The following is a 14190-nucleotide window of genomic DNA, read 5'->3' on the forward strand; positions in this document are numbered from 1 at the left end:
CCCCTTTTGGCGCGTCCCCGCCGGAGAGGGGCTCCCCTCGCCGAAGCCAGCAGCCGCTTCGTCGCTCGGTGGCGGCTGCGGGACCGGCGTTTTTCCAGAAGCCTGCAGGGCCGCAGACTGCTCGCAGCGAGTGTGGCAGCACGCGCGCCTGGCGAACAGCAGGCTCGCAGCAGAGGTATTCGCTCTCAGCACGCGCGGCGCAGCAGCCGTTGTTGCCGGCGCCGCTGGTGTCGTCGTAGTCGTCGTTCACTCTGCGCGTGTATAACAAGTGTGCGAGGCCTTGGAAGGACTTTCATCGCCCAAGAATCGCCGCTGTCGTTGCTTCAGTTGCCCGCCGCCAGCCGAGAGAACGCACCGCAGTCTGGGTTCCGAGTCACGTGCTTCGCTCCCTTCCGGACCGCCGGCTGTTGTCATTTGTGCGTGTGTGTGTGTGTGACCACGACTTCCGAAACCGCGCCTGCTCAACGTCCCCGAAGCCTGCACGAACCGCGAGTGACCGACTGGCTGCGTGCATTGTTGGTGCGCGTCTTGACGTCGACGTGTGATCGGTTCTTCTGATTTTCGTGCGCGAGTGGTGTGTGTGTTGTGCGTGATTCTACTGCAGGTTTTTTGTTTCTTTTCTGGGGTTCGGGGGGTGTGGGGCCTTTGTTGAGGCTTTACTTAGATTGGTTTCTTTTATTTAAAGGGCAGTATTTTGTTTTTCTTTCGCCTTGTGGGCACACGGTGTGGTTGAATAGGACCGGGTGGACGTTTGCAGTTCCGGCGTGGCGCTCCAAGCGCGCTGGACTAAGTTCCCCATGTATTCCTTCCCTGTAATCGCGTTCCCTTTCAGGTGATTCTGTTTCCCTTTGGTACCCCCCATTTTTGTTTCGATCTTTTAGGGGGGGAAGACATTCTTTCTTCATTTCTTTAAACCACATTGTTTTTCGGCGCTTTAACTTTGTGCGCATTGGTTTTCAGCGCCTCAAAAGTATCGGTAAAGTGTGGACATCCTGAACAAAAAAGAAGTATTACAGGTTCCTCCAATTTCTTGATTGGCTTCGTCAGTTTAGCTTTCCTGTTGCGCTATACTGATTACTGGCCTTTTGGGCCGACCTACCACACCGCGTGAACACGGCGTTTTAGATTAATTTTTTTTTGTCCGCTCGTTGACTGGGCTTGAGGGAGTGAGATCTGACGCCAGGTGACTTGGCATACTGTCATTGTTACCTGTCCGTGTGACGTCATTACTCATCGTCGAGTCGCATCCACGTCATCATCGTGGGAACCCCGAGCTCACTCGCAGTTCATCGAGTGCGTTATCTCCACTTTCACCCTTTCTGTCTCGGGCTTAGAGGAGATCCACCGATTTGGGACTCAGCTTCGCTGTCTCTACAAGCTGCCCAGAACCCTGAAGACCATCACCGCTGCTGATTTGTGGAAAGGAATCAAAAACGTTTGAAGAGGCCGTTGTTGCTGCTACTGCTGTTACGTCTGTTGGCTCTAGACCACGTTCGCACGTTCCAGGAGCGCGTCAAGCCACGCGAGCCTGTAGTCACAGCATAGCGAAGAGTACAGTCCTACTTTCGTCTGACTGGCTGCTCAAGCAGCGCCGCACCGTCCTCTTCTGCATCTCTCTGTGTGTTGTGTTGTCGCCTCAAGGGTGCATCCGAAGCTCGCTGCCGCACCGTGTGTTCAATTGTCCCCGACCCTACCGCACCTGTAGAGAGAAAGTCCACCCTACTGTGTGTTCGTGCTCGTGTACGCGGTAGCCGAACCCTTCCTCCTCTTCGACAACGACCCTCGAAGAATTCAGTGTTCTGCGAACACCGCGCATTTACAAGTTGGCCGACGTCGCCGGCTGGTTATTTCCACCCTACCTGAAGAGAAAGGAAGCGTTTTTTTTTTTTTTTTTTCAAGAGGAAGGATTTCCGTGGCTGTCGTCTTTGTGTGCTTGCCTCCGGACGAGTGGGGAAAAAAAAAAGATTCCTCTCGTCAGCCAAGTATCTTCGTTCTGTGTGCACGTGCCAGGGTCTGAAAGACCTCTGCCTCTCCAAGCTACCAGAACGGCAGGAACCCCATAGCTCCCGTGTTACGGAGTTGCTGCAAGCACCAGGAACTTTCCAGGCGTTGATATGGCTCAACGGGTGAGGAATCTCGTTGTTGATTTTTATTTTGCTGCTGATAGAATGATGTCCTATGTGCAGCCTTTGTGAAAAGTAATGAGCCGCATTGTTTTTTCTTCTAAGCCGTGTAGAATGGGGCTTGTGATGTCTGTGGAAGTCCCAAATTTTTCGAGGGCTCGTCACATCTTGTTCATTGTTCTTGTTCTTGTTCGTCACATTTGGGAGGCTGTCGATTCATGAGGAGCACACAGTATGCCCCTGTGCAATCCCTTTGAGCTCTATACTTTTGAGAAAGGCTGTGCATGCTATAAGCCATTAAACTTGGTAAGCGATGCAGTCAGTATACCAGCACGTGCCGTGTTAATTGTTGTGGTAATCCGCTGATAAGGCACGGTAATCTGCGGGTGGTCACCGTTGTGGAGAGAAAAGCTTTTCACCACGCTTTCCTTTCTGTTCTGTGTAGCCAGTTTTCATATATCCGGCCCGCCTGCGAGTTTGCCAGGATCATCACATAAAATGAGACGCGTCACGTGTTTGTTTCTTCTACACGTGGTTCCAAAAAACGCCGATGTAAATCGCAAGTTCGATTCGTGTCCCGCATGATGGGAATTCTGCGTCTACACATGCATAGCGCTGTAGGCTAGCCACTGTAGCCAGCACTCTTTGCGATTAAGCCTCATCGGGAGTTTTGACGCCAACAGTGTATCTCTGATGGAAACAACGCGTCGGTCGAGGGCTGTGTTAACAAGAACATTTTTCACGCAACTACTTCTGCGAGCGCTGGGCGTCTTATATTAGGGCTAGGACTTAATAGCGTGAGCGCAAATGCCTTATGTTTATTAGTCGTCTTTTTAGAGAAAATTTCTGCTTCCAGTTCGTTCGAATAATATTTGTTTACATTAGGCCGCCGTTCGATATCCTGTTGACATTCGGATTGACTTTTGTGCTCATAGTTGAGAAAGAAAAAAAGGCACTCGCGATATCGATGTCTACACAATATTTGTAAAGGGCACGGGGCTAGTAGGCTGGAAGCGTCAGGTCAGCGTTTCTGGTGTATGCTTCTGTGTGTATGGCTAAAACTTTATGGTTATGTACACACATTTTATAGCAGCCCAAATCCGAGATGCTCGTGAAGTGGCGCGCTGTATTCACCGAAAGCGGCGTGACGTCAGTGATGACGTTTCTTGTCTCCTCAATGACCTCCGTGGATTTTTTTCTTTCTTATTTTGCCGGCTGCCCTTTTCTCGGGGCGCGAAAATGTCAGCGGCTGTGTTGTGTGCCGCTTCTGACATTTTGCGCAACTTGGGGACTGAGAAACGGATGACGTGCGATGATAATGTGCGGCGCTTGCTCGCGGAGGGACGTGTTCCTCTTAAGCTGTGGTTATGTCGAGTAAAGTTGTGGCTGCGGTTTCCAAGGCACGCTGGCTTGTACAATGGTGCAAGCCAGCACATGAATAGCCGTGACAGGTGGTGTTTACTTGTAGTCATGCATACACAAGTTGTTTATACCAACGCTTGCTGTTTTCATTGTTACCTTGCGACATCCTCTGTCGTCTAGCATGCATGGTGTATCCTATCCCGCGAGTGTAGATTCTGCTTAAAAAAAATTACTGCGGGGCTATGTAGTTAACGCATTCTTTAATGAGTACAGACACGAAATTTTTTTGCTTGCTTGTTTGTTTCCTACTTTCAAATGATGCGTTAGACGTTAGTATACATGGATCACCCCGTGGTATTCACCAACGATCGCTTAATAATTTATAACTGAATTTATTCTTGATCCTGTTTTCGTTTCATGGACTGGAAGATGTTTCCGACGTGTAGTTGGCGTTTAGGTCTCGTGTTGCATGAAAAAAAAAAAAGGCGTTATAACTGCTGATACATCGTTTCTTGTCATTCTGGCTCTTAAATCAGGCTGGCCCAAGTGTTGTAATGAATTTAAACTACATATCAGCGAATACATGGCAATTTTTTCGTGCCTCATGTTACCTAAACATCAACTACACTTCACAGCCATTGTTAAAACCGAGACAGCATCAAAAAGAAATCCAATTATAAGTTATTTAGCTGTCGGACACGAATACCATTCGGCGATCCATGCATTCTAATTTCTAACGTATCATTCGTTTGTCGGGGTTTAACGCCCCAAAGCGATTCAGACTATGAGGGACGCCGTAGTGAAGGGCTCCAGAAATTTCGACCTCCTGGGAATCTTTGACATGCACTGACATCGCACAGTACGCTGGTAGAATTTCGCCTCCATCGAAATCCGACCGCCGCGGCCGGGATCGAACCCGCGTCTTTCGGGTCGGCATCCGAGCACCATAAACTGCTGAGCCGCCGCTGCGGCTATAACGCGCAACTATAATTAATATTCGATAGTTCTTTAGAGAAATTTCCCTGCATTTGATTGACAGTTAAATCAAGTCCGCTTAACCTGTTGTCCCTCTTCTGGTCGTTTGGTGTTCGAATATTGCTATTGGTAGATTCTGGTGTTCTTCCTCCGGTGCCTTGCTATAACGTCTGAACAGGCAAGGCAGGTAACAAGCCAAAAATAATAAAATGGGTGATGTTCTCATCCAATGTTTCCCCACGGTTGCGCCAGTTTGTGTTCGACTTTTTATTTGTGCGCTCTGCTGAGCAAAGCAAGAAAAAGTGAATGTATTTGTGCGAACGTTAAGTCTTCGTCTTATGAGTGACGTTTGTGTGCACATAATGCATAATGTGCGGCCGTATTACGCGGGCCCGTAACGCTAAATTGCGTTCACGGCACTCCTTTTACGACTTGTGCCTTTTGGGCGGTGTGTTTACGATGGGCCAAGAACACAGCTGTGAAGCTGATAGCCCTTCAAGCGGGTGCACAATTGAGCTCGGCGTAGAAACGTGTAAGGCGGAGTACGTTTGCCTGCATTACGATGTTGATCTTCCGCTTGAATATAAACATTCGTCCAAGTAGGAAATCTGCCTTTGTTCAGCAGTAATTGGAGATGCATAACTTTCAGAACACATTTTGTGCCAAGGAACGTTACGTTTTGACTTCGGAGCCGTGTCCAACATTCTTGGACGAAATTTTTGAATATCGGAAAATTGTAAGGTACTGTTTGTTATAGGAATATTTTAGGTAGTCGCCCATTCTTTCGATATGTAGCAAAATCTTTTAAAGTTTTGCCGTCGCTCGCATCGAGCAATTAAAGCTTCCATAGAAAACCATTGGAGAACAGTTTTGACGTTAGCAAGAACGTTAATAGCAAAAAATGCAATGCTGCCGACGGGCGATCTGCCGATTTATTGATTGTTATAGTGAAATCTTGCAGTATATATGAAAAAATTGCGTTCACAAACTCTTTCCTGTTTAAAAATGCTTTTGTCCGGAATTGTTGGGTAAGTCATATTCATGTGCCAAACCTTCTTGCGCCATGATCAATGGCGGTGTAAACTTGAAGGACATAAACCTGAATAAATTAGGTGGACATCAACAAGAGAGACGTGACTTCACTTACGTACATCTTTTAGTGGCAGCCGGTAGCTTGCGAGGACGCAATTTTGTTGAGATAGTCGCACTGTGCGCACTCCACGAAAACATTGCTAAGCCTGTCCCCATTTGTTGGTGCTTTCAGTTTACGCTGATGTCTTTGTGTTGCTAGCCTATTATATCCGCCTTGAAAACCACTATCATGTGTGCCTTGAAGGCGTCCGAATTTACTGAATTAATAACTCCGTGTTTACACGATGGTGTTTAATGTCCTTGAGTTCCTCGAAAACTTGATGGTTGCTGTAGCTTCTGTTAGTCCTTGTCCCAAAGTGGCTTCGCGGCGCTTGTTGCGCTAGAACGTGCGTGAGGTCGAGTTGTATGTAGCTAAACCCCAACCTCCGCTAGCAAGTGGAAAAAGCTGATGGCAGACATTGTCAACACAGTGGGGTTGAAAGCGTCTGCATTTAATTCTCGATGGCAATTCGCGGAATCCTACCTGCATGTCCACGATGATTGTATTGTAGGCGAAGTTTCAAGACAGTGTGCTGACTACCGGTCACCGCCGTGTTATTCTCCACTGGTCTGGCTACGTGTGAAAGTCACTTAAGTACAAGTGAAAGTCACTGAAGTACAAGTGAAAGTCACTGAAGTACAAGTGAAAGTCACTGAAGTACAAGTGAAAGTCACTGAAGTACAAGTGTTTAGCAGCGCTGTAGGATCGCGGTGGCTCAGTGGCTATGGTGCTCGGCTGCTGGCCCGAAAGACGCGGGTTCGATCCCGGCCGCGGCGGCTGAATTTCTTTGGAGGAGAAATTCGAGGCCCGTGTACTGTGCGGTGTCAGTGCACGTTAAAGAACCCCAGGTGGTCGAAATTTCCGGAGCCCTCCACTACGGCGTCTCTCATAGCCTTAGTCGCTTTGGGACGTTAAACCCCATAAACCAAACCAAACCTTCCACAGTTTTATGTTCGGTGACAACGCAAGCTGAACCGTTGTGAGCAAAAATAGATACCCGTGCACCGCGAAAACCCGGTCGCAATTTAACGGCGATAGAACAGAGAGTGCGACGGCGTTACACGTTAAACGCTGGTGCGCGCTGCAGTACTTAAATCTTGACCGGCATATCGCTGGCCTCTGCTGACACCTGGCGGTGAAATAAGTAAAATGATAACAGAGGGCAACAAAGAGTTCATCTGTATTCATTCTGAACATTTCAGAGATTACAGTGGCCGGTTGCGTGCAAGTATTTGTACCTCATTGTCGTTCCTGCGTCCACGCCTTCTATGTATCCTTAGTGCTGTGCACGATCTTAAACCTTCAAACGTGGCACTAACTAACCGGCACCCGACCATTGTGAGAGTACGGTTAGAACACATGCACCTGGGACGTCTCTCTTCCTTCGTGACCGCAGCTTCCAGCTTGGCAGGAAAACACATACAGAAGGGGAAATTGCATTGCCTCTGCGACCTACACGGGCCTACTCGGTGACCGTACCACGACGAGAGTGGGTCGCTAATCTAAAGCGCTTTCGGCCCGTTTCGATAACAGGCGCGCGCGGCGTACACCGCAGTGCTCGCTCACACGTACGCCATTTTCGGCCGGAAAAAGGTTGGTTGCATGCTTTTCTCCTGGCGTTCGGCGAGCTTCGGTCCCCAGCCTTTCCCCTTCTCCGTTCCTTATCGTCCCTCGAGACGGTGTGTTGACGGGGCTCGTGCGTGCGATTATGCGGCACTCACAAACACCGCCGATGTCGCACTTCTCTCGTTTTTCGCACGAGCATTCACCGAGTGCTTTTGGACGGCCGCGGGGTGGTGCAAAATGCGCATCCAATTGCCAGTCTATATTCGCGCCTGTTGCTTTATTTTCGCCGTGGTATTCACCTTCTGTTCCAATGTGGTGCGCCCTGTCTATCCTGGCTACATGTCCTGCTGTGGAGTTGAGCTTGTGCTCTACTCTGACACGCCTGTTTTGTTATGGATATATGTTGTGTACTGATGCGCCTGTCTGTTCTGGGTATATCTTCTGTTCTGGTGAACCCGTCTGTACTGGAGTTGTTCTGGGATTGCGAGTTTGTTCTAGAATACAAGTCTGGCTGGCGGGAATACTTAGCTGCATGGAAGATTTTATTGGGGTTTAACGTCCCAAAGCGACTCAGGCTATGAGAGACGCCGTAGTGAAGGGCTCCGGAAATTTCGACCACCTGGGGTTTTTTAACGTGCACTGACATCGCACAGTACAGGGGCGTCTAGAATTTCGCCTCCATCGAAATTCAGCCGCCACAGCCGGGATCGAACCCGCGTCTTTCGGGTCAGCAGCCGAACGCTGTAACCACTGAGCCACCGCGGCGGGGCCCATGGAAGATTTGAGCGGCCCTTTTAGGCGGGTTGCTGGCAGGGGCCACTAAGGTCAGAAACTTTTAACTTCTTCTTGAGCGTTTTTTCTTCACTTTAGCAATTACTGACCTAAGATTCAGCCTCCTTCGAATAATAAAATTATCTTTGCAGCTGCAATGGATTTGACTCCTAAACAGCTGTCCTTTGTTGCAAACGCGGTTGCAGCACTCGTTCGTTCTAATGGCAAGTGGATATAGTTTCGGTGTCATAGCATCTTCGCTGCTGTCTGCAAATAGCTTTCATCGATACACCTAGCACGATTGTGTAACATGTGGACGTAATGGAGAAGTAGGCCCCGGGAAGTGTCACCGCTTGAAAAGACCCGTGATTGCAAAAATTAAGCGATGTAAACTTCAGATGTGGTAAACCTTGAAAACAGCGTGCAAAATGCAGATTCGAAGTTAAGAGGGACCGTTGTGTGCTGTTGATATCAGTGGTTGCACACTGTATTTGTGGTGCGGTATACGATGTTTTCGGGGAATAGTGCCTGTGTGTGCAGCTGGATACGTTTTCATCAGCTTTTTGTATTGCCATGAAACTCAGAGCAATGGAATATAAACGAGCTATATGCGCTACTTCTGTCTTCGCAACGCGAAAACCAAAGCAGCAAAGCTTTCTTGCATCGCTTCCAACAGAACCACACTGTTCGAATCGAAGCCGCGCCCGCCGCGGTGGCTCATTGGTTACGGCGTTCGGCTGCTGACCCGAAAGACAACGAGTTCGATCCCGGCAGTGGCGGTCGAATATCGATGGAGGCGAAATTCAAGAGGCCCGTGTACTGTGCGATGTCAGTGCACGTTAAAGAACCCCAGTCGGTTGAAATTTCCGGAGCCCTTCACTACGGCGTCCCTCATACCCTGAGTTGCTTTAGGACGTTAAACCCCAATAAACCACACCTAAACGAAACCGAATCGAAGCCGTAAAATAGACAGATCGACCTTCTAGAGCTGTTTATTGCTTATACTGTCTTGACACCTCGCGTTTCGTGAACGCCCAAGCTGTTTGAATTTAGATCCGAATCTCTATGCACGTTGCTGGTGGAGTATGATTTTTCCGCAGTCACTGGAGTAATCATCGCCCACAACTTCGACGAAATCATATTTTCGTTAGACGCAAGACGAGGAAGACGCAGCGGGTCTGAGCCATGCTTAGTTCGGCTTTGACAGCATTGACAGTTATGGAGGAATAAGTTGAAATGTTTTCCATAGGTTTTCAGTTAGGTTCAGTAAGCGAGTGTAAGAGGGCTGCCCAAAGCTATTTAAATGTCTCTCAATCTCCATGAGCATGAAGTGCCGACTCAATAGCGATCTGTCAGACATGAGGTATTTGGAGTAACCTAAGCTCCCCCATCCGTGACTAATGTAACTAATACATCAGACAGTTACGCCGCCAACAGGTACGTGGACGCTGCTTGGGAAGAAGCTGTGCTTAGTGACCACTGTTCAGTTTGAAGGCTCTTGTATACAGATTTTGCTGATTTAGGTACAGTCAGGCCCGAATGAAACGCGAACGGAGCCTTTGAACACAACAAAATATCTTGCTTGTGTGCGTTCGGCTGCATTGTACAACGAGCCTGATGAATGTTTTTGGGTAAAAAGTTATCTCTGTACATATCCATAAACCGTATGTAAAGGAATATCTCGCTGAGAAGTAGAAAGGTACAGCACACGCGCGTTCGCGTTTCATTCCCGCCTGACTGTAAATCGGTGGTGAAGAGGGGATTCGTTGAGAAAGCATACCGGATTTTCTCACTGCGTGTGCGAGACAAAATTAGGAGAAACTGTAGTTCTCTTTTTGCTTACTCACTGCAGCACCATCTTATCATATCTAAATGGAGGAACAGAATATGCAGAGTCACCTTAAATCTTTCTTTTTTCTTTAAAGCAGACGTAAACAATGCGCAGTCAAGTGTTTTGATCGCTGTGGTTACGGTCACCATAAAATAAGTTATGAGCAGTGGTCCGCGGGATTTTTGCAGGGAACCTTCTTCGCGCCAAATAAAGTCAGGTATATAATCATGGCATACACAGATCGCACTTAATCCATAGTTGCAGCAGTACACGCACCAACACTAGGACACACTTAGTTCCAAGTTCATAGACAAGTATGCACATAACACTTAGTTCCAACTTATTGTTCTTGAATTCCGGCTCTGTACATGCGTTATTCTGCACTGCTGGCGGTGGTTCAAGTGCGCAGTCTATACGAACACGCCCGAGAGCATACAAACGCCGAGGTGAACCGGCGTCAGCAATTTCTTACAAAATCTGTTTAGTTCTCCGGACGGTACTGTTTCTACCTTGACTGTTACAATTCCTTTTTTACATATTATGTACGGCTTAAAGCGATATATTTTGATAAGAAAGGTAAGGTATGGATACGGCGAGATCATGTTGGTTTACAATAAGTTTTTTTTTTTTAGCCAGGCAGTCTTCTGGTTCACTTATCATCTCCCTGACCGTGTTTGGTGTACAGTGTTTAGAATATGTACGATCACAAAACATTTCATGCTGAAATATCTGTACAAGATCCCACTTCCGTCAGCCTAAATGGGCTTTGACGCCGCTTATTTGAGGCTCAAGCTTACCAAAATTCTGGCCGTCCCTTTCAACGTCAGCTTGGTTTATCTTGCATTTCAATGGGTGGACTAAAACCATGGCGCAAACGGCACTACCCTTCGAAAATCTCTAATACTCAGCCCATAGACTACCTATTGACAGTCTATGTACTGTCTAATGAAACGTTTGCAAAGGAAAATGATAGGGCATTATTCGAATCAGACGGTGCGTGAATGTCTCCCATTTATCATACACCCTTTCCGACTAGGCGCTGTAGGTGTTGACGCACATATACGCTGATACGTCTTGATGCGTGCCTCCTCGTATTGCTTGTTTTATACACTGGTTGTTTTATGTTTTCTGTGCATGACTTACCAACCCCGTCTCCACGCCCACACCAAACAACAAGCATGCACGTTGCAGCAGTCGCAAGCCGTAGTAGTGGTCTTCTAAAAATAGTCTGCTTTTTTTGCCGAAAAAAACAACGAACACCCGAGAAAGTCGGAACGTGCCTCATTTACAGGCGTTGCCTCGTCGTACAACGCCGCGTTTCAAATGACGTCCCCGTATCTCGCAAGCACTCGCGCACACACCGCTCCATGCTTGCTCGACGCCGGTGTCTTGCATCTCTTTACAGCTCCCGTGTGGGGGCCGCTAGCGCGAGCAAATGAAAGCGCTCGATCCCTCGCGGCGATTCACCCTTCGCTGCTGCTGGCCCCTCATAAGGAATGGCAATTCCACTCCAAACGAGGCTGTCATTACCGGCCGACCGCGGCTCTAATACAGCTGCCTCGGAACAGCAGAAGGCCGGTTGGATCCCATTCGTTTTGCGATGTGTGTTTGGAAGGAGAGGGAGAGAGTGCGTATATGTGCACGGGTGCATAGCAGTGCACAGCGCGACAAAAGGAAGAGCGTGGAATAAATATGTGCCAGCCCCACGGTCGAGCAGGTACCTGCTCTCCCCCTTCCCCCACCTCCTTCCTTCTCTCCACCGTTCGTTCATTTTCTTCCTGCTCGCCCGCCGTGTGCGTGTGTGTATACCAATTGCGATGCTTGTCGCTTTTCAATTAAAAGCGGCCCGTGATTTGTGGCGTACGCACGCTTTAGCGCGCCGTGCATGAGGCCGTTGCAGCAATTTGGTCGACGAAGTATGGAGAAAGAGGGGACGATGAGGCTGTTGGCGGTGGATGAGGTGAGCAGGCTGTGTGGGGCCTTTCTTTCGTGGGTTGGTGTTACACGTAGAGGTGATGAATTCAAGGCTTGGTGTTTGCACATGCTTCTTATCTGTTAGATAGGTAATGCCTTTTAATACAGGTGGAAAAAACAGTGCTAACTAAGGCAGAAAACACAGAACAAGAGGGGAGACACTACAAGCGCTTACTCGCAACTAAGGTTTATTAGAAAAAACAGAACAGAATATGTACAGTAACCACCCACGACTGCGTACGTCATAACACCGGGGAAAACGTCATACGTACGTCATAACACTGTATATATTCTGTTCTGTTTTTCTAATAAACCTTAGTTGCGAGTCAGCGCTTGTAGTGTCTCCCCTCTTGTTCTGTGTTTTGTCTTAGTTTGCGCTGTTTTTTCCACCATGAATTCACACCAACTAGCCAAAATGTCTCCTTTGCTACTTTTAATACAGCCTTTATTGAGAAGTATGCAGACCACCAAGTTTACTGCATGCATGCCACTGACAGCCCTATAGGTGTTCAGATTGTCCGAGTTTCCGTCATGCTCGGAAGATATGGAGCGCTGGTGAAGCAAAACGTGCCACACTGCATCGTTCATAGACGCAAACCCGGTGGCCTGTATACTTTTGGCAAAGGGTGCGCTGTATAGGCTCTATACAAGCATCGATAGTCTTCGTTATTAGGGTATCGAACCTTCACAGTATTGCGCAAAACCGCTCTTCCGAACATGTTTCCGACAGCAGTGCGCGCTGTATGCTGCAAAAGATAAACCTTTCGGCGATGAAACCTCAAATTTAAAACGACGTGCTGCTACATTAGCGGGTGATGAGATGATTTTGAAATTCGCTATTGATTTCTTTTATACTCCCGAGTACGTGTGCGGAGTTTTATCGCGTTAAGACATTGACAACTGTTCTTGGCAGTGCAGTAGATGCTAGGCAGGGTAGAGAAGAAGACGGGTTTTTATTCCCCATGCAGTTTTGTTCATTGTTCGGCTCCATAGCTTCCCCCCTTTCATCCGCCTAGCCCGAACGCCTAGCCTGAACAGTGAACACTCCAAGGCACGGGGACAGGACAAAAGCCCGTCTCCTTCCTTTTCCTGCCTAGCCTCTGCAGCATTACCAAGAAAAGTTGTCCCCGAGTATAGCCTAATCTGAAAGTTTCAATTTCGTTTTTTTTTTTTCTCACCAAATTACGTATTTTGCGTTTCTTCACTGTCTCAGCCAGCCAATAACGACGAAATGCAGGAACTATAAAGCTTTTGATCCCGCACTTTTTTTTTTTGCCTGAGAATTACTCGGTAAAGTTGGAGTGAACATCTCTTACAATGTTGCGGCGCTATCAAGAGGTTGGCACTCCGAAGTTGCCAGCCGATAGGGTGCGAATCCACTTACAACTTGGAAACAAGGTCTACTGCAGTAAAGTGCATCATGACTAACTGCTGCCATCATTGCCTCGTAATCGTGTAAATCGCGAAACTCGCCACGTTTATCGCGTGTTCCAAAATCCGACACTCCGACTGGTTGAAAATTTGAACCTCCGCAGAATGGCGCGCCGCATGCGGTAACAAAACGAGTTGCTCAGGGAGGATAAAAAGTCGCAGGACGACGTCCTTAGCACACATAGATGCTCACAGGAGGCGTGTCAGAGTCTGTGATAGCTTCCCCCTAACCGATCGTCGTAAGAGCTATCCGTAGTTTGTACAAGTTTCACAATTGGTGCGGTTAAGAGCTTGTGGCGAGCGCAGCTTAAGAACGAAGTGGCAGATGCCCCTCAATGGGGCCCTCCAACCAATGGCGGTGACTCCTTTTGATGACGCCGGAGTTAATTCCGTTTCATTAATTCCGTTTCCGGGGATTAATCACAACGTCATGTGCATCGGTCGACGCTATACGGCCGGTAGGCCTCCTTGGAGGGGCATTTGCCTCTTCATACTTCGTGTGTATCCGACTATAGCAACTTCGGTACCTCTGTTGGCCCTAGAATCGTTACGACCATAGCCTAAATATAGCATTTTGACGCCAGCGAGCACCGTAAGCAAAGCTTCCATGTGTACGCGTAACCAGCCGGGCATTTTTTCGGGAGGACTTGCTTAAAGGGACATGATGGACGAACTGAAGTTGGCCTGTATCAGTAGAATACCGCAATCTAATCACAAATACTTTTTTTTTTTTACTGAAAACGAAGTTTTTATGAAGTAGAAAAGGCCAAAAAATGAAATGCATCTATCGCCGCCCCGGCCGTCTTAGCAAACAAGGTGCGGTGACATGAAGGCAGTTTTTGTCGCAGATCCTTGAGGCTAGGCTGCACTGCCACTCGCTTCGAAACGGTGATCACGGAGTCCCTTTTCAGTCCTAACGTCACAAGTTTGGATCGAGGTTCGGAATGATTTTTAAAGGTGATCCTCGCAGCAGTAATCGTTATGCCAGTAATAACCTCTGGCATCTTCCAGTTTTCCGGGAATAC

The 14190-nt window shown here is 48.1% G+C and overlaps 1 protein-coding gene across 4 annotated transcripts in view; it reads left to right on the forward strand.

Annotated features, from left to right (window-relative positions):
- The first annotated feature begins 27 nt into the window (after nucleotides 1–27).
- Nucleotides 28–14190, forward strand: part of LOC149332760 (homeobox protein Meis1-like) — a 410486-nt gene continuing 396323 nt past the window's right edge. For 2 of the 4 annotated variants that reach the window (XM_089558347.1, XM_089558350.1), the window contains exon 1: nucleotides 29–2126. In XM_089558347.1, coding sequence (XP_089414473.1) covers nucleotides 2115–2126 — 12 coding nt within the window. In that variant the 5' untranslated portion in view covers nucleotides 29–2114. Of the gene's footprint in view, nucleotides 2127–14190 lie in introns of all 4 variants that reach the window. The other 2 variants (XM_089558348.1, XM_089558349.1) reach the window with 2 other exon arrangements.

The sequence above is a fragment of the Amblyomma mixtum genome, chromosome 8, assembly GCF_055824585.1.
Source record: "Amblyomma mixtum isolate Tamu chromosome 8, ASM5582458v1, whole genome shotgun sequence".
NCBI lineage: Eukaryota > Metazoa > Arthropoda > Arachnida > Ixodida > Ixodidae > Amblyomma > Amblyomma mixtum.